Genomic DNA, 20,475 nt, shown 5'->3' on the forward strand with positions numbered 1-20,475 from the left:
TGAAGTGTGGAAACAACCATAAAGAATCTTTAGATATTCAGGAAAGAAGTCCTTTGTCAGTGTTTCTCCACATACTGATCTGTGTTTTCACCATGGTTAACTTGTTTTGTACTTTATTTTGTTGTTCTTGTTTCCGCTAGGCAGAAATGTTTTATTTTTTAACATTGTCATACGTATTGCTTTTCTTTTGTGTATTCTGGGTTTAGGTTTTTCTTTTTTTTTTTCCTTTTTTTTTTGAGATGGAGCCTTGCTCTGTCTCCAGGCTGGAGTGCAGTGGTGTAATCTCGGCTCACTGCAAGCTCCGCCTCCTGGGTTCAAGCGATTCTCCTGCCTCAGCCTCCCGAGTAGCTGGGATTACAGGCGCCCACCACCAGGCCCAGCTAATTTTTTGTATTTTTAGTAGAGATGGGGTTTCACCATGTTGGCCAGGATGGTCTCGATCTCCTGACCTCGTGATCTGCCTGCCTCGGCCTCCCAAAGGCTGGGATTACGGGTGTGAGCCACTGCGCCCAGCCCAGGTTTTTCTTAATAAGGACTTCTCTGCTCCACAATAACAAATATTCTTCATGTTTTCGTCTATCCTTTTGTCATTTCCTTTGTTTAAATCATTAATCTATCTGGAATTTACTTCTATATGAGAAATGAAGTAGTGATCCAACTTTTTTATGCAAATGGCTAGCCAGGTCTCATGACACTGTTTAGTGACTAATGTATCCTTTGGCAGTGCTTTGAAATGCCACCTTGATTGTGTAAGGAAGGCAAAATTTCACCTCTACCCTCTTAGCATTTTCGGCTGGACTAGAGAATTAAATTGACATAAAACAGATTCATAGGAGAAAAGCATATTAATTTAAGTTTTCTGTGACACAGGAGCCCTCAAAAGGAAACAAAGACCCATAGAAAAAGAGTTAAACACTAATTTTGGACAAAGAGTAGTATACTGTGGAAAATGTGACTAGGCAAGGGGCCTTGGGCTAGGCAAATTTCTTGTGGCTGGAGGAGAAAGGTTCATTTATGATGTTAGTTTATACAGAATTCTCTCGGCCTCAACTCCCAGCCCCAGTGATGAGTGTTACTTTCCTTCTGACAGAGGCAGGACATCTTCCACATGGAGGTTTCTCTCTTGCTTTCACTTCTCTGATGCCTGCACCTGCGTGAGCACCCACCAGAGGGTTAGTTGCTGCAGTTTGGGGTTGCTTGTTGATGGCTGCTAACCCTAGTCCACCCTCACAGCTCTCCTCGTTCAGATTTTGCCCAGCTTTTCTCACATCGTAAATTCTCCATATCAATTTGAGGTTCAAATTGTCCAGGTACAAAACTCTTTGTTGTGATTGCATTACATATATAAATAGGCTTAGGGAGATATTATATCTTTGCAATAACGAAGCCTCCGATTGATTTAGACAACACTTTTCCATAGCCCTATGTACCACTAAGAGCTTTACAAATACTAACTTCTGCACAACAGCCCATGAGATGGCTATTTTTATTGTCCCTGTATTACAGATGAGGAAACTGAGGCATAGAGGTAAATTGTCCAATTCACATGACTATTTTAAGATTTTTAGGTTTATTCGAGACTTGTTTACTGTCTTTCAGAATTTTAAAATTTGCTTCATGTAAGTACTTTACATGTGATCACCCATTTTTTTTTTCTAACTGACATGAGTCTATATACAAGAAAACTGTTGGGTGTTATATGTTAAATGTATAAACACTTAACTTGTTGAATTCTCTTATTGGTTCAAATATATTTTGGGAAGGTTGTTTTTCTTACATAATTCAGAAGGTCTGAATTGCACCTTTAGAGCTTTTATCATTTTTTTGAGACAGGGTCTCACTCTGTCACCCAGACTGGAGTACAGGGGCGTGATCTCACCTCACTGCAATTTCCGCCTCCCAGGCTCAAGCGATTCCCCTGCCTCAGCCTCCCGAGTAACTGGGATTACAGGCATGCGCTACTACCGCCTGGCTAATTTTTCTATTTTTAGTAGAGACGGGGTTTCACTGTGTGGGCCAGGCTGGTCTCGAACTCCTGACCTCAAATGATTCACTGCCCTCGGCCTCCCAAAGTGCTGGGATTACAGGCGTGAGCCACCACGCCCGGCCTTTTAGAGCTTTTATGTGGCCGTTCTGTTTATTGTTCTACGACCTCTCCCAACTGTCCCCTGTGAAGGATGAGGAAACAGCATCCTTGTGCTTCCTCTCTCCTCCTGTCCATATCTGCTGCTGCCAAATTTGGTTAGTTTTCTTATGAGTCTTAATTCTTCTAGCTTGTCCTTTAAATAATATGTTCCTAGCTCTGTGACTTGATCTTTCAACTGTATTTTCTGGACTTCTTTCCACGGGAAAACCTATGTACTTTACCTCTACCTTCTCTCTCCTCCCCTTCCCAGTGTTTGGAAACACTGTTATTTTTGTATTTCTTGGAGGTCAGGAGGGTGGGACTACAAGTTCCAATCCTGTAATCACATGGTAGGTTGAAAGGGGTTTATTATGAAGAACAAAAGATGCTCCTCTCACTCCTATCACTTAGAAAATTCCAGAGGCTTCGGCAGCCCTATGCTAGGACCTGGGGATGGAGACCAAATCTGTATTTCTTATTGTATCACAATGTTACAGAAACTTAACAGCAAAAGGAGCCTGGGCCAGAGCCTCTGGACCCAGGCAATGCGAAAGAGCCCACTATTGACCTGGCTACTTTGTCTGGGGTATATACTCTGGAGTTCCTTGTACAACACAGACACACACGAGGAGTTTAAGAGCAGAGGTTTAATAGGTAGAAGAGAAGAGAAACAGAAACAGCTTCCTCTATAGAGGAAGGGGTCTCCAAGTGGATAAAGGACAGTTTGAATGCTCTTGAGTTTCGTGGTCCAGTTGAGGACGTGGTATCTGATTTATATGTATGGCTCACAGATTAGTTTGGGTGGGGAAGGCTGGTCACCCACAGGGATCTTACGCTGATGGGCTTTCCAGTTGATTGGCCCCATCTGGTCTGCTCCTTAAAATACACGTGGCTGGCAGAGAAGTCTACAACCTTGAACATGTCTAGTCCTTAGTTCCTGCCAGCACTCACCCACACAAGCTCCCAGCTTGCAGGCTGCTATTTGTTAGAAAATGACTTGGGGCTGCTTTTATTAAAAAGAAAAGCCTTGGCCGGGCACGGTGGCTCATGCCTGTAATCCAAGCACTTTGGCAGGTGGATCACCTGAGATCAGGAGTTCAAGACCAGCCTGGCCAACATGGAGAAACCCCGTCTCTACTAAAAATACAAAAAATTAGCTGTGCGTGGTGGCGCATGCCTGTAATCCCAGCTACTTGGGAGGCTGAGGTAGGAGAAGAGTTGGGTGGGCCGAGTCGGCCATGATCCAACCTGGCAACAAGAAAAAAAAAAAAGAAGAAGAAGAAGAAAAGCCTTACCGAGGACTCTCACGCCCTTGCTATCTGCCTAAATAATTCCTTTTTAACTCCCATATCAATATGGTGAGGTGGGGTGAGAGGTTCCCTGGAGTGCATCTTCTGTGGGGCACTGCCATGCTGCATCCAGCACCAATGCCAAGTGCCAAGGCAAGCTGACCTCAGCAGAGGCTTGGGTGTGGACCACCCAGATGGCAGCTGGAAAGGGGTCACAGCTAACAGTTGGGCCAGAACAAGTAGTAGGATCCCAGGTGAAGCCAAGTCACCCAGACCCTGGGAGTCACCAGGCACAGACCATGCGTTGTCCCGCTGCAGACCTCAGCAGTGAGGCCAGGAGAGCATGCAGACCACCAGCAGGTGAAGGACGGCGCCCAGGAGGGGCAGCAGATCCCGAAGTGTGCCTCCCTGGGGACCAGCCAGGGGCTGGGGGCCCCTCCCAATGCTATAGGACTAATAGCGCTGTAAGGTCAAGGAGCAGAGTTATCCTAGGTGGCAGGGACAAGGGCCTATTTCCCAAGGAAGAAGCAGCACCCGAGCTTTGCTTCCCATGGAACTGATGACTTCCTTCCCTCACCCTGGGAGCCTGAAACTTCCCATATGAAACTGTCCCCCTTGCAGTTTGCATGCTGGGTTCTGGACAGAAATACAGTTATAATTAAGCATTGATCAGGCTGCACTTAGACCCACTTTCTCATTTCTGAAAGTCACGTAGCACTCTAGATAGTGACCATTTGCGTATCTGATGTTTCTACAGACGGGATTTCTGACTTCAGGACTGTAAGACTGACCGTTTAATAATTCATTTGTATCCCCTTTGTTCCTATAGACAGGATCTCTGACATTAGAATAAATCACTTAAGATGTTTTTCAGAGTCTGAATTCCAGCAACCAGTTCGAAGACCCCCCACAGAGGAACAGATCAGCATGAGAATACAGCTGCTTCATCTCCCTGTCCCATGTCATCCTGCACTTTTCAATCAATCAACAATCTCCCACTTTGGCCCGCTCCTAGTCTCTGGGAGATGGATTTGAGGTTTTCTCCTATCCCCTCCTTCGGTGACCCTACCATTCAACTGCTTTCTCTGCTGCAACCCAGCGTTGGGATATGTGCGCATTTCACAACAAACCTATTAGAGTGACACATAGACCCCAAGTGTCCAGGCACTGGACGGCTGGCATTCCCAGACCCCACCCACCTGGTACCCAGGAAGTCTGTGCAGCCTTCATCATTGCACTTGCACCCAGCCTGCACTATAAGAAGGCAGCTAAGGGACTGAATTCTCTCTCCTGGATGCAGACACCCACTGGGTATCCAGCAGAGCCTGCTCCTTTCTGGGGGGCACGTTTCTGTGGGTAGGAAAACAATGCCTCCTTCCCTCTCTGGCTTTGTAAATTTCCCGTTTACCAATAAAAACCTTCCTAGGCTGGGCGCGGTGGCTCACACCTGCAATCCCAGCACTTTGGGAGGCCGAGGTGGGCAGATCACAAGGTCAGGAGATCGAGACCATCCTGGCTAACACGGTGAAACCCCGTCTCTACTAAACACACAAAAAAATTAGCCACGAGTGGTGGCGGGCACCTATAGTCTCAGCTACTCGGGAGGCTGAGGCAGGAGAATGGCGTGAACCCGGGAGGCGGAGCTTGCAGTGAGCCGCGATCGCGCCACTGCACTCCAGCGTGGGTGACAGAGCGAGACCCCGTGTCATCATGAAATCCTTATGTTGACTGGGATGCATGCTGCATGACACACCTTCTCCTGCATACCCCCGACCCAGGCCAGTGGGAGGGAAGGCAGGCTAGGGGAGGAGGGTTCCTCAAAGACCAGGCTGCCAGATCAACACAAGCTTCTCAGCAGAAGGTACAATGCCAGCCTGCAGTGCTCACCCCAGCTCCTGCTCACGGGGCGTCCCTTTAACCATGCCAACACTGTGGAATCTTAACTCTTACCACAATGCTCTCTCTTCATACCTCTGTGTACACCACACGTGCAAGTGTTTATCTAGGGTAGTGATTCTCAGCCAGGGGCAATTTTGCCCCCACAGGAGGCATTTGGCATTTTTGGTTCTCACAAGTTGGGGTCAGGAGATGCTTCTGGCATCCAGTGGGTGGCAGCCAAGGATGCTGCTAAACATTCTACAATGCACAGGAGAGCCCCTCCCCGCAACACCACTGGGCTTGAGCAAGCCCGCTCCAGGCAAACATTGGCGTGCCTTATATACCATGCTAAATTGTGATTGATGCTTCCTAATATTTTGTCATACAGAAATGCTTCACTTGAAAAAGTTTGTCTTACACTGTCTTTTGCTTACACCTGTGTCTTACTTGGGTTTTTTTGTACCCCACGTTCATGAACATATTTCCCCAAACTTTCTATGAATGCTTTTACAGATTCATTTCGTAAGGTTGGGATTTCAGCCCATGGGTGATTTTTTCTTGTGAGTGACATGAGGGAGGGAATCCCTTCTCCTTGCCACCAATGCATGGGTCACCCTGACCTGCACTGTATCGTCCTCTTCTTCCTGGTCACAATGGCGGCACTGCTCAGTGCCTTGGCCCCCTGCCTCATCCCTCCCTGTTCAAGGACTCTGCCCGTCTGTCATGTCATACTCTCCCACACATGGGCCCTTCCTCCCTTGCACCTGCATTCTGCATCTCCTGCACTGACATGTTGTTGCATTGCCTCGCTTTGGGAGCTCTCCCTTGCTCCCGGTTCTCCTGTGACCACCACGGGCTTTCCTGCCCTTTCACAGCAGGGCTTCACCCAGAGCCCGCAATAGTCTCCTCCCCTTCCTTACCTCCCACCGGCGTCCTGCTGCTGAATGGACCAATCACAATTTCCTTCCCGGTGTAGAAAAATATGAAATGGATCATTAAAATGTTACCTTAACATTTCGGTACCAGAAGCTGCATTTCTATGCTAGAAAGAGGTCAAAGAGAGGCTCCAATTCAGCACAAAAGTGGACAGTGAGCAATAAAGTTTAATTAACCAGTACTGTGAGGTCACCTTCATGGACTAGCATCCCTTCTGTGAGCTGAAGGACTGAACAAGCAGAAGCGCAGGCCAAACCCATCCCTCCATGCTCCCCACTGTGCAGATGGGCTCACTGAGGCCCCGGTATACATTGCTTGCTCAGCACTGGATCTATTTCGGGCCAAAGTGTCAGCAGAACTGATACCCACAGGGCATCCAAGTCCACATCCAGACTGGGCTCCCTCTGCAGCCATCTCTTAAACCGAGCCACTGCCTGCTGATGGTGAGTTTCCAATCACGAGCTGCACTGAGGGTGCTGGAGGCCTGGCTGGGCACACATCCTGGTGGGTATGAAGGGGATTTGGGAGTGGCATCTAGAAGATCAGCATGAGGGGCACAGAGGAGAAAGAGAACCCACAGCTTGCAGCCAGCAGGGGAAACTGGCTCAGCGCACAGACAGCGCCCCTAGTGAAGCCCATCCAGGCCAGCTGCCCTAAGTGCAGATCCAAGCGGGACAGGACAGGACTGATAACTAAGGAAAATGAGAGAAGCTGAGTGTGCAGGGGCCCCACTGCCTTCTGCCCGCAAGGAGGCTATGCTGGGTGTGCAAACAGAAGAGCAGGTACATGACGATCCTCACTGAGGGGGCATGAGAAGACACCAGGCCAGAAGAAGGCAGGGCCAGCAGGGCCTGGGAGAAGACCAAAGGAGACAGTCAGTGAACCATGGGGGAGCCTGGCACCCCATCCAAGCTGCTGGGGTCAAAGGCAAGCCCAGTGCCAGCCCCTCCAATGGACCAGACCCTGCCTGGCCTGCTCCAAGCTGCTGCCCATCTGGGAGGAGCCCTCTGTGGGTCAGTGCTGGGTCCTCCAAGGCCACCGTCACATGGCACCTTAGTGCCGTGGTTAAATCTAGGGACCTGAAATCACTAGATTCACCACTATTTCCTGGCTATATGGTCTCGAGGAAATCATTCCCATCCCCAGAGTCTTAGTCTTTCCATCGCGAAATGGGACATTAACATGTACACCTCACAGAATTCTCACAAGGATTAAATGATGAGTCTATTCAATGAGATCCCATGCTTTAGGAACTTATTATGGGGGCCCACCCACTGTGGACCATCACATCCAAGGGGCTGGGGAACAGAGGTGACAGGTGGCTATGTAAGAAAAATCTCAGGAAACAGTAGGAAGGAGAAGGAGGCCACGCCATCTTTCTGAAAAGAGGAGAGGTCTTCTCGCTTTCGTCTGATCCCTACACCGAGACGCACAGAGCCCCAACATACCAGCCACTCCCAATGTCAGTCTTTCCTTTCCGGCTGATATGTTAGGACCAGCTGCTCCATGGAGTCGATCTGCAGGAGAGGGAGCAGCCATCAGAACCTCTGGGAGATGCCCCTCCAGTCAGCCTTAACAGCTGCCCATGCAGGCTGGCAGCAGCAGCAGGCAGGGGCGAGGCAGGTGGGAACTCCGGCTTGTGGATTTCCCTAGCCCAGGGAAGGCAACCCTCCCTCCCTCACCCACTCTGCCTGCGTCCCACATGGGAACTCATGCACTGACCCACCCACACACACTCAGGCCTCCTTGAAGGAAGACTTGAGCAACAGGAAGAGGACAGACAAGAACCCCAAGGGGGCCAGGGGTACAGAAGAGAGAGGGCCACGGCAGTCACCAGGGGGCCACCTGTCGCTTTCACCTGGAACCACCACACACTTGCCTGGCCATGGTCTGCTATTTCCCAGAAACTGGAATCCGCTGCTTGGTACTTCTTCCCGGAGTAGAGCTGCCACACGGCGGGCAGCTGGGAGAAGGGCATCTGGCCGGAGGAGAGTGGCTCCCGGGTGTGCACTGCCATCTGCCACAAGTGCACCGTGATGCTGGGTTCATACTGAAGGGACCAGAGAAGAGGCGGCAAATCAGGGATAGGGTTCCCTGCCAAGTGGGCTGCACACAAGCAATGCAGGCCTAGATGCTCCGGCCCGGCCAGTGGGCTGCCAGGGTCAGAGGTAAATGTTTTCAGAATTCCAGACCAACAGCCTTGGCACTGGTGCTTGTGGCTTCATCTAGGATGGCTGGGGCCCTTCTGGCCCCCTCTGACCTGCACCCTGTCTCGCCCCACTGCAACTCCCAAATTTAGCCACTGTTTCCAACCTGTCAACACCTTGGGTTAAAGCTGAGTATTCTCTTGGGGCTCCATCTCTGCCATTGCCATAATTTTTTAAATCTTCGTTTTAAAAACAAGGTATCCATGGACTCCTGGATCTGAGGGTGATAGATTTTCCCGCCAAAATATACTGCAGTTCTGATCATGACCTTCACACACTTATACTAAATATACGAAATAAGGCTGGGAGCACTAGCTTATGCCTGTAATCCCAACACTTTGGGAGGCCAAGGCAGGAGGACTGCTTGAAGCCACGAGTTCAAGGCCAGCCTCAGCAACGTAATGAAACTCTGTCTCTACAAAAAATAAAAAGTTAGCTGGCCATGGTGGCATGTGCCTACAGTCCCAGCTACTTAGGAAGCTAAGGTGAGAAGATTTCTTGAACCTGGGAGGTAGAGGCTGTTGTAAGCTATGGTCCGGTCACTGCACTCCAGCCTGGGAGACAAAGCAAGACCCTGTCTCAAAATAAATACATAATAATAAAAATAACAAAATTAGGCTGGTACTGGAAGTTAGAAAGATGAAAGGAAAAGTAAAACCAAAGCTTCCTATGTTATGCAACAAAATGGAAAGTCTTTTACACAATTTTCTAAGTATTTGTCTTCTTTTGTGATAAAATGTCTTTTTGAATTAAGAATATTAGTGCTCTATCAATCAGACATGTTGTGAACAATTTTTCTCAGTTTGTTCTCCTAACTTTTTTTATGGACTGCTTTTGCAAAGAGAAATATTTTAAATTATATGGCAAAATCTCTCCTTCTCTGTGTATTGTGACTTTAGATCAGAGATCAGCAAACTAAGTCTGGCTTGCCATCTGCTTTTGCAAATAAAGCTTTATTGTAAATAAACTAAGGCTCCTTCCCTCATTCCTTTACTGTTGCCTTTAGCTGCTTTTGCACTGCAATAGCAAAGCTGAGTAGCTGCAAGAGCATAGCTCTCAAAGTGGAAAATGTTTACCATCAGATCCTTTACAGAAAAAGTTGGCTGATCTTTGCATTAGATGTGCCCAGGAAGCCTAATTCCCACCCCAAGACATCGATCTATTTTTAAGAAAGAGGGAAAAAAATACTTACTAAGTAGGTCCCTTATCCCACCCATTGCTAAGTTATTTGAAGAATCCATTCTATTTCCATTGAATCATTTAAAAAAAAAAAATCTTAACTGTTTTTTTTGTTTTGTTTTGTTTGAGATGGAGTCTCACTCTGTCGCTCAGGCTGGAGTGCAGTGGCTGGATCTCAGCTCACTGCAAGCTCCGCCTCCCAGGTTCAAGGCATTCTCCTGCCTCAGCTCCCCTAGTAGCTGGGACTACAGGCGCCTGCCACCGCGCCGGGCTAATTTTTTTGTATTTTTAGTAGAGACGGGGTTTCACCGTGTTAGCCAGAATGGTCTCGATCTCCTGACCTTGTGATCTGCCCGCCTCGTACTCCCGAAGTGCTGGGATTACAGGTGTGAGCCACTGTGCCCGGCCAACTGTTTTCAAGAGTACAGTTTGGTGGCATCAAGTACATTGACATGTGGAACCGTCAGCACTATCTACCTCCAGAACTTTTATCTTCCCAAACTGAGACTCCATACCTGTTACTAACATTAACTTCCCATCCCCGACTCCCTCCAGCCCCTGGCAGCCACCATTCCACTTTATGAATGAGACCACTCTGAGTACCTCATACAAGAGAATCTGTCCTTCTGTGACTGGCATATTTAATTTAGTATAATGTCTCCAAGTTTCATCAATGTGTCTGACTTTTAAGTGTGAATACTTCATGGTTTGTGTTTTATTCACCCATTCATCTGTCAACGTACACTGGGACTGCCTCCACCTTTTGGCTAGTATGAATGATACTGCTGTGAACATGGATGTATGAATACATGCTTAAGTTCCGGCTTCAAAGTCTTGTGGGTATATACCCAGAAGTGGCACTGCTGGATTGTGCCATAATTCTCTTTTTTGAGGAATCCTCATACTGTTTTCCATAGTGGCTGCACCATTTTACAGTGCCCTCCATTAACACTTTTTCAGGCTTTTGAAAAACTTAAAATATTTGCTCCACAATTTTTGCAGGCTTTATTTAGCGTATGTACAGAAAAGCCTTTCCATGTTCTCCACCAACATTTTTTGAAACAACCTATTTGAAGATTTTTTAGAAATGTGTTATATTGTTTAAAATGTCAGTGAACTGACTGGGCGAGGTGGCTCGCCTGTAATCCCAGCACTTTGGGAGGCCAAGGTGGGCAGATCACTTGAGGTCAGGAGTTCAAAACCAGCCTGGCCCACATGATTAAACTTTGTCTCTCCTAAAAATAACAAAAAAATTAACTGTAAAAAAAAAAAAAAAAACACCTGTAATCCCAGCTACTCGGGAGGCTGAGGCATGAGAATCACTTGAGCCTGGGAGGTGGAGGTTGCAGTGAGCTGAGATCACACCACTGCACTCCAGCCGCAACAGAGCAAGACTCTCAAAAAAAACAAACAGGCAGTGAATTGTTTACGATGACCTAAATGGCTTTTTTTTTTTTTTTGAGACGGAGTCTCACTCTGTCACCCAGGCTGGAGTGCAGTGGTGGGATCTCGGCTCACTACAAGCTCCGCCTTCTGGTTCACGCCATTCTCCTGCCTCAGCCTCCCGAGTAGCTGGGACTACAGGCGTCCGCCACCACACCCGGCAAATTTTTTGTATTTTTAGTAGAGACGGGGTTTCCCCATGTTGGCCAGGATGGTCTCGATCTCCTGATCTCGTGATAAGCCGGTCTCGGCCTCCCAAAGTTCTGGGATTACAGGCGTGAGCCACCGCGCCTGGCCCTAAATGGCATTTTAAATATCCGGATAAGCTTTTACCATATTACACTAAGGTACAGCCAGCCCCCCATTTCCGTGAATACTGCACCCATGAATTCGACTAACCTCAGATTAAAAATATTTGGGGAAAAAAAGAAATTCCACAAAGTTCCAAGAAGCAGAGCTTCAAGTGATGTGTAGGTGTAGCATTAGGTGTTATTAGTAATCTAATTTCAAATATAGGAGAGGATGTGCTGTGGTTGTATGTAATTACCACCCAGGTCATTTTCTATCAGGGACTTGAGCATCCACAGTCGGTCCTGTAATCAATTCCCCACTGCCACCCACACCAGAGACTCTACTGTATTTACTTTATCCGTCAAAGACTGGCTGTGATCTAAAGCCCTCATCTACAGCCCTTTCCTGAGTCATTATCATTATCACCTGGGGAGCTTTTGAAAAGTAAAGAATCTAGGACTCCACCCAAGCCTCCTGAATTAATTTCCAGAACCTGTTATCAGTCAAATGCTTCCCCAGGCCATTCAGGCGGTGAGCCATGTATGTGAGCATGTCTGTGACTAGCTTGCCACATTTTGCAGATTAATAATCTGAAACCAATGTCACATTCATCCTGTTGGCCCACCTGGTGCCGCCAGGTTGCAATGCTCTTGCTTATACTACTCCTGCCTCCTTTCTAGACCTGGAGAACTCCTACTCATCCCACAAAGCCCAGCTCAATAGCTGCCCCATTTGTGAGCCTTCCCAGCAGGCACTGGGAATGGCACTAAGCCCCTGAGCTACCTTAGACTCGGCTTCATCACGCAGGACCACGTTATCTCATGTGGATGAGCTCGTGCCTGTGGTCCCTTTACGGGGGTGTTCCTGGGGCCAGGGCTGGGCATGGACATTGCTGCGCTCCTAAACCTGCATAAAAGTGAGTTTTCCAGTGCGGGTGAGAACGGCCCCCTCTGACCCCCACCGCGGTCCCACACAGGCAGGGGTCAGTGCGCAGCCCTCCCCACAGCCTCCCCTCGTGCCCAGGACTCACTCTGCCGCCCTGGGAGCTTGAGGCCCTGGCCCATTCCCTATGCGAGGGATTGAACCGCACGACCACAGTCACCCAGGTCCTCCCCTCCTCATCTTCGTAGATGCCAGGCCTCTGGATCCACAGACGGTCAGGGAGCACCCCTAGACGCACAGAAGCTTCGGAGGCCATGGAAAGTCTGCACCCGGGGCGCGCCTAGAGGCTCACATGTGTAGCTTTCCAGCTGCGCAATCTCCTTAAATGGAGCAGCTCCGGCGTGGGTGGTGCCCGGGCAGGTCGTGGGGGCGGGGCCGGCCGTGGGGGCGGGGCCAGTCGGAGAGGAGGGGGAGGAGGGGGAGGAGGGGGAGGAGGAGGAGGAGGGAGGAAGGGGAGAATGGGGGGAGGAGGGAGGAGGGGGGAGGAGGGAGGAAGGAGAGAATGGGGGGAGGAGGGAGTGGGGGAGGAGGGAGGAGGGGGGATGAAGGAGGAGGAGGGGGGCAAAAAAGCAACCTGCAGCAGGGGCTAGGCAGGGGCTAGGCAGGGACGAGGCCAAAGAGCAGTGGAGTTAGGAACCCGGCCTGGGTCTCCTGGAGGGGCTGTGGCTGGACAGGGAGCTGCTGGAGGCAAAAGGGCGGCTCCCGGGGATAGAGCTGCCCAGGCTTCACTCCGGGCCTCTGCAAGGAATTTGGCTCCTAAGACCTATTCCACCTCCCTTCCACTGGTCCCAGTCCCTCCGCAGCCTCCTCTCTGAGCCCCCCTGCCCAATTTTCTGGCAGGTGATTCCCCTCCTTTGCTCCCCGCGACCCCCTGCCAACCATCCTGCCCCAGACCCTGAGCTGGCATGCACAACCCTGGTCTCTCCCACCCCTGTGGCCATTCCTTTAACAGGACTCTGTGTCAGGGACCCTTCTTTGAGCTTAGAGCTTAGAGGCATGGGGGGCGGGGGGCACTGTAACCTCAGTGGACTCTTGCCCCTGGAGGTATCTGGTGAAGGCGCATCCTGCACAAATCAAGCTCCCTCTCCTCAGAAAATAAGCCAGTGCACTATCAGCATCTGAGATCAGGATCAGATAAAGCCCACAGAAAAAAGGCCACGGGAGGCCACGTGGCCACCTGGCCAGCTCATCCTTGGCCATGGGGCCCAGAGTGCCCACTTGGCCTGGTCGTCTTACTTGCTCGACTTTGTCAAGAGGCCTCAGAAGCTCAAGAACATAGCAAGAAGCAGGTCCGTTCTATAGGCACCCTGGGCTGCTTCTAAATGCACCATGAATAGGAACCTTTTCCTTTTGAAAACCACAAATATGATTCTTCTAGTTCAAGTGAAAATTGGTATTGACATGGTGCCATTCTGCTGGGGAGATGTGAAAATGATTTCTGGACAGTCCGGATCCAGTGTAAATGGCAGGTAGGATAACCACTTTTGAAGAACTCACTAAGCAGCTTCTGTGGAGGTCTGAGCCTTGTTTTCACAGCAATTCCACCTCCATCCCCAGTGTTTTTCAAGGAACCAACACTTGGGGTGGGAATGGAGTGGGCCAGGAAGACAAGGGACATCATAGTCTCATATAATGTGATCCATACGTGGAATCACGTACATGTGTCACCTTTGCCATATTCTATTGGTCAGGGGTAGGTCCTACCCTTACTCAAGGTTATGAATACCAGGAGGCAGGGATCATGGGGACCCCTGGTCTCCTGGGCCCCCTGAAGCCTGTTTGCTGTAAGTACCTACCCTATGGGACTCCTCTGAGGATCAGATGAGGCTGTGTGTAAAGTGTTAAAGCCTGACACATAGTGAATACTTGAAATACCCTGGTCAATAGTTATGTTCTCAGACTAGTTCCCTCTCCCAAGCAGAATCCATCATTCCTACCCTTGTAACCCCAATGCAATTACTATTTGTCTCTATCGCTTTCTGTTGCAAATGTATATATTGATATTCTCAACCTCATTCCCTGATGGGCAGGTATGTGGCTGTCAGTGGGGTTGGAGGTAAAGGTTGCTTAATATGTGGGGAGTCCTATGCCATGTCAGGCATTTTTCATAGGGTGTCTCACTGACACCTCCCAACAACTCATAAACTAGAGACCGTCACCCCCATTTCATAGATGAAGTATCAGAGGCTTGAGTGCTTAGTGACCTGAACGAAGTGGGTAGCAGAGGAAGGATATGGACCCGGCTGTTCCTGGCTCTAACATGCATGCTGCTTGTTGACTGCCTTGGCCAAGTTTGGCTCATTACATGGAAGAGGCAGAACCTGGGGTAGGGAGATCCACAGTGGCTACTGTAGAAATGGTGGTGGGGTCTGAAGATGGAGACTGAGAACACCTTGCCTTGAGTGGGTGGTCAGAAGGTAAGTAGAGGTCTCCACAGGCAGAAAGAAATAACTACCAGTTAGCCTCGAGGTGGAAAATAGATTGCTTCACCCATCACTCTCCTTGGCCAGGTCTCCCATCCCTCAACCCTTGGACCTGGTATGAAAAAAGCCACGGAGCTGCAGGTGAGAACAGTTTGGTCCCTGGTCCTTCAGCTGATCTTTGTCCATGTCATGTCTGAGATAAGGCTATGTCTTCTGGCCAAATTGTCCATCTCTGGTACCTGTGACCTGAAGGATTCACTCTCCAGGGTAGGTGTCACCAACGTCTTTGAGAAGCACTTTGATCTCTCCAGAATTGCTCCCAGGATTGCCTGGTACTGATGGTGCACTCATGCCTGGGCCCAATGCTCTCCTCCTCCAGCAGAGAGAGCCCTTCACAAGCCCCAAGCCCCGGGGACGTGGAGGCTGGACACCCACTTGCAAGAAGGATTCCAGACCACAAACAAGTAGGCACTGTGCAGGGCTCCTGATACCTCCGCACATTTCTGTTCAGCTCCTCCTAGGTACTGGGCCAAAATGGCAGGGCAGACAAGATGCCAAAGGCAGACAACCTAGACAGAGCATGGTTTATAATTTATTCATTTTATTTTTTGAGTCAGAGTCTCGCTCTGTCACCCAGGCTGGAGCGTAGTGGCGAGACCTCGGCTCACTGCAACCTCCACCTCCCGGGTTCACGCCATTCTCCTGCCTCAGCCTCCCAAGTAGCTGGGACTACAGGAGCCCACCACCACGCCCGGCTAATTTTTTTTGTATTTTTAGTAGAGACGGGGTTTCAGCATGTCGGCCAGGCTAGTCTTGAACTCCTGACCTCGCGATCCACCCGTCTCGGCCTCCCAAAGTGCTGGGATTACAGGCTTGAGCCACCGCGCCCAGCCGAGAGCGTGGTTTAGATGGAACTGGCAAAGTTGTCCCACCGAGGAAGCAGCATGAGTAGACCTGGAGGAGAGGTAATTCAGGGTGTGTCTGGAGATCAGGAATAATGAGGATTATCCAAGCTCATATGATAAAGAATAAGAATGTGGTGGTGTTGGGGTGGTGGGGGCAGGAGTGGCGCTGATACTCCATTGTAAGGATCAAACACACCAGTCCCAGCAGCTGGTTTTGAATGAGGAGCAATGAGTGTTTGAGACAAGGAGTGACATAAGTATGCACTTAATGTTTGAACTAATGATAAAACCAAAGAGTGGCTTAGTATCAAGTAGATCATGACTACTAGAGAAAAGACTGGATGGGGATTGTGCAGATAATAAAAAAAACAAGAACGTCCAAGTTCCAACTCTGCCTATTTCAGACAGTGAGCAGAGCAAACTTGCAAAGTGGTCAAAGAAAGTCAGCCCAAGCATGGAACTGAAGAATGAGCGTTTAGGAAAGTTTTGCTTATGTACACTATTTTCTTCTAAAGGTTTTATTTAGATTAATTTTTCCATGTTGATATCCAATTAATGCCATTTATTTAAAAGACTACCCTTTGTCTACTGTACTGTATTATCACTTCTGTCATAAATCTGGGAACATTTATGTATGAGTCTGTTTCTGGACACTTTCTATTCCATTAGTCTGTTTGTCTGTCCTTGTGTTGATACCACATTGCTAATTACTATAGCTTTAAAATAGGTCTTTATATCTTATTGTAAGATTCTGTTTCTCTGGAGAACCCTAATATAGCTATTCTCTTCCCTTTACATATCCATATGCATTTTAAAATCGGCTTGTTAATCCTCCCCACCTCCAAAAGCCTGCTAAGACTGATTGGGATTGTGTTGAATCTATAGGTCTATTTGAAGAGAATTAACATCTCCAGCATATTAAGCCTTACAATCCGACGCAATTGCATAGTGTATCCTTCCATATTTTGGGTTGTCTTTAATTGTTCTCTCTGATTTCATTAAATTAACTCTTAAGTATTTGATTGATGCTATTTTAAATGTCATTTTAAATTCTGTATTATGTTTGTTGCTGTTATAAAAAAAATGCAACTGGTTTGTGTGCATTGACACTATATCCAAGACCCAGATAAATTGATTTAACTCTAATAGTTTATCCACTATTTGAGGAAATGCCTTAGCCATTGTATCTTCAACTATTCTTGTCTCATCCTTTCTTTTCCTCCCTTCCCCTCTCTTTCAGTGACTCCAATTACACATTGTCAGACCCTTTAAACAGTGTACCGTGCTCTCTATGCTCTGTTCTGTTTTGTTTCCTTTTTTTTTCCCTCTCTCAGCTTCAATGTTGATGTTTTCTATTGGTTTATCTTCCAGTTCATTAATGCTGACATCTGCTATATCCAATCTGCTCTCAAACAATTGATTTCTTTGCTGCAAATATTATATTTATTAGTTCCAGGATGCCCATTTGATGCTTTTTTTAAAGATTAAAACTTTATGTGATAATCTCTACACTCTTAATCATTTTGTCCATCATTCTATTTCTTTGGACATAATCATGGTTACTTTAAAGTTCTTGTCTAATAACTCTGGTTTACTAGTGGGCCTCCTTCTATTGTCTGCTTTTTCTCTTGGTTTTTAGTTAAATGGTCTTTTCTCTTGAGTAATATTTAAAGGAATGCCAAATATTTTGTATAAAAGCACTGGAAAGGCTCTAGTGTTTTCCCCCCAAGTAGAGTTAACCCTATTCTCTGCTAGGCAGATAGAGTGAAGTATTAAACAGTTTAATCCCAATAGGGACTGAACTGAGTCAAGGTTAAGTTGCAGTTTGGATAAGAATCAGTCTACCCAGCCAGGCACAGTGGCTCACTTTGTAATCCCAGCACTTTGGGAGGCCAAGGTGGGTGGATCGCTTGAGTTCAGGAGTTTGAGATCAGCCTGGGCAACACAGTGAGACCCCAATCTCTACAAAAAAATACAAAAATAGCTAGGTACTGTGGTGCATGCCTGTAGCCCCAGCTACTTTGGAGGCTGCGGTGGGAGGATCACTTGAACCCAGGAGGTCAAGGCTGCAGTGAGTCAAGATCGAGCCACTGCACTTCAGCCTGGGTGAGAGTGAGACCCTGTATTTAAAAAAAAAAAAAAAAAAAAAAAAATGCCTATCTACCTCTAGTTTGCCCTGCTCTTAGAGTATGACCCTCAATCAAGAGTCTGGTAGGTCTTTGTCTCAGCACTGTGAACAAAAGTTCTCTGTAAAGGAAACTGGAGGAAAGAGACTTTATATTCCAGTGAATAGTTTGCAAACCAGGGAGATGCAGCCTTCAGTGTAAAATAAGATGTGTTCCAGAGAACAAAGGGAGGGTTGGGGTTCTGTAGCAAAAGTTTCCACCCAGGTTCCCAATCAGGTCCATTTATGCAAATGAGAGATTCAGACTCAGGTAGTTCCAATTAGTTGATACAGCTGAGCCTTGATTGGTCAAGGCAGGTGGGCTCTGACTGGTTGGTTTAGGTGTGCTCTGAAGGTCCCCAAGTCGAACAGAGGTGTTGGATTTCTGGGAACTCAGAGTGCCTATGTGATTTCTAGTTAGCAGATGGGTGTTTGGCTCTATTTTACTATTTCACATTTAGGCCTCGTTAGCCACTAGGGATCTTTCTTTTTTTTTTTTTTTGAGACAGAGTCTTGCTCTGTTGCCCAGGCTGGAGTGCAGTGGCACAATCTCGGCTCACTGCAAGCTCCGCCTCCCGGGTTCACGCCATTCTCCTGCCTCAGCCTCCCGAGTAGCTGGGACTACAGGCACCCGCCACCATGCCCGGCTAATTTTTTTGTATTTTTAGTAGAGACGGGGTTTCACCGTGTTAGCCAGGATGGTCTTGATCTCCTGACCTCGTGATCCGCCCGCCTCGGCCTCCCAAAGTGCTGGGATTACAGGCGTGAGCCACTGCGCCCAGCCTAGGGATCTTTCTTGAAAGATTGGCTCTTTCAGGTTTACATTTGTTCATGACACTAAGAGACTGCAGGAAATTATTTTGCTTTTGGGGATTTTGGCTTTGCTCTTCAGCATCCTGCCCTGAACTGCTTCAAATTGTAAAAAGCCTGTGGAGAGAGGGTACTGGCCACGCATTTGAGATTCCCTCAAGTCTCCACATTTGTTCAGCTGCACAAAACTCACAGCTAATGTTCTCAGGAAAAAGCAGCTGCAGATGCCTGAGAGCAGGGGTCAGTTCACCTGCTCTCCGGCGTTTTCAGCTCCTGCCAAGTTGTTCTCAGGAACTCTACCCCCTGGTGAGCCTTTGTCTTCTCAGGAGACCACAGGGAGCCTGGGCAACATGGTAAGACCCCACTCTACAAAAAATACAAAAAGTACCCGGGCGTGGTGGCACGTGCCTGTGGTCCCAGCTACTCGGGGGCTGAGGTGGGAGGATCACTTGAGCCTGAGAGGTCCAGGCTGCAGTGAGCTGTGATTGTGCCACTGCATTCCTGCCTGGGTGACAGAAAGAGACCCTGCCTCAAAAAAAAAAAAAAAAAAAAAAAAGACCACGGGAAATTCCACTGTACTTTCCTGAGGTCTGCAGCTTAGCCTGTCAGCCCCTCACATCACACAGCTTCACAGTTCAGCACGTCTCAAGGAGGAAGCTGGATGTTTGAGGCCCCCCAAGCCTCTAATTTGATTACTCCACAGCAGCCCCCGACTGGACTCAGCACCAATTTCAGTCTTTAGCCTGTGCCCAGAATTATCACATGACAGGAGGGGAAAGGCATCTGCAGATGCTCACCTCGGAGCTGTCCTCTCTTTTCCAGAATTTTACTTCCTCTGGCCCTTGTTGCTTCCATAGCTCCCCGATGGGTTGGAAAATACAACCTTTATTTTTATTTAGATTTTCCATAGCGTGGCTGTAGTGTTACCAGAAAGGGGTCCCAATCCAGACCTCAAGAGAAGGTTCTTGGACCTCATGCAAGAATTTGGGGCAAGTCCTGAGGGCCGCTGGTTGGCTATTTTCATGGTTATTTCTTGATTATATGCTAAACAAGGGGTGGATTATTCATGAGTTTTCCAGGAAAGGGGTGGACAATTGGAATGGAGGGCTCCTCCCCTTTTAGATATATAGGGTAACTTCCTGATGTGTCCATGTCATTTGTAAACTGTCATGGTGCTGGTGGGGTGTCTTTTATCATGCTAATATATTATAATTAGTGAATAATCAGCAGTGAGGACGACCAGAGATCACTTTTGTCGCCATCTTGGTTTTGGTGGGTTTTGACTGGCTTTTTTATCACAAACTGTTTTATCAGCAAGGTCTTTGTGACCTGTATCTTGTGCTGACCTCCTATCTCATCCTGTGACTTAGAATGCCTAAGCTCATGGGAATGCAGCCCAGTAGGTCTCAGCCTTATTTTACTCAGCCCCTATTCAAAATGGAGTCACTCTGATTCAAACGCCTCTGAAAGTAGCATTGGCCTGTTGCAAACCACTTCATCTCACCCTAAGCGAGGGAGAGCTTTTTTTTTTTTTTTTAAGGTAGAAGGAATTAAATTATGTCTTTGTGCTGATGGAATTGATGCAGGAGAGAATGGACTACAGGTAAGGTATAAACTGAAGGCAAGCACAGTGGTGAGATCCCAAGGGGATGACTTAGCTTGAAGGAAGGAGGGGCTCTTCTTCCAGTGTAGCTGAAAGGAACAAGGAGAATCAGCTCAGATGCAAGTAAGGGTTTTAGGTTTGGGGGTAAGAAAATGAAATTCCTTTCCTCCACCTTTCACAACATGAAATTACAAATGGTTATTTTGTAATTTTCTAAGACCTAACCTTGGAAAATAAACATATGAAAATATTAAGAATATGTTTATGACTTCGATAGGGA

General features: G+C 47.9%; 1 protein-coding gene across 1 annotated transcript; it reads right to left on the reverse strand.

Annotated features, from left to right (window-relative positions):
- Window positions 1–6,979: 6,979 nt before the first annotated feature.
- On the reverse strand, window positions 6,980–12,609 carry TCL1B (TCL1 family AKT coactivator B). The gene is made up of 4 exons (XM_032180165.2): window positions 12,379–12,609; window positions 8,108–8,278; window positions 7,677–7,745; window positions 6,980–7,079 (listed from the first exon to the last, which is right to left on the reverse strand). Exons 1-3 carry the CDS (start codon window positions 12,544–12,546, stop codon window positions 7,692–7,694), a joined length of 393 nt encoding a protein of 130 aa, XP_032036056.1. The 5' UTR covers window positions 12,547–12,609; the 3' UTR covers window positions 6,980–7,079; window positions 7,677–7,691.
- Window positions 12,610–20,475: the final 7,866 nt, after the last annotated feature.

Source organism: Hylobates moloch, unplaced genomic scaffold (assembly GCF_009828535.3).
Source record: "Hylobates moloch isolate HMO894 unplaced genomic scaffold, HMol_V3 SCAFFOLD_16, whole genome shotgun sequence".
NCBI classification, from domain to species: Eukaryota; Metazoa; Chordata; class Mammalia; order Primates; family Hylobatidae; genus Hylobates; species Hylobates moloch.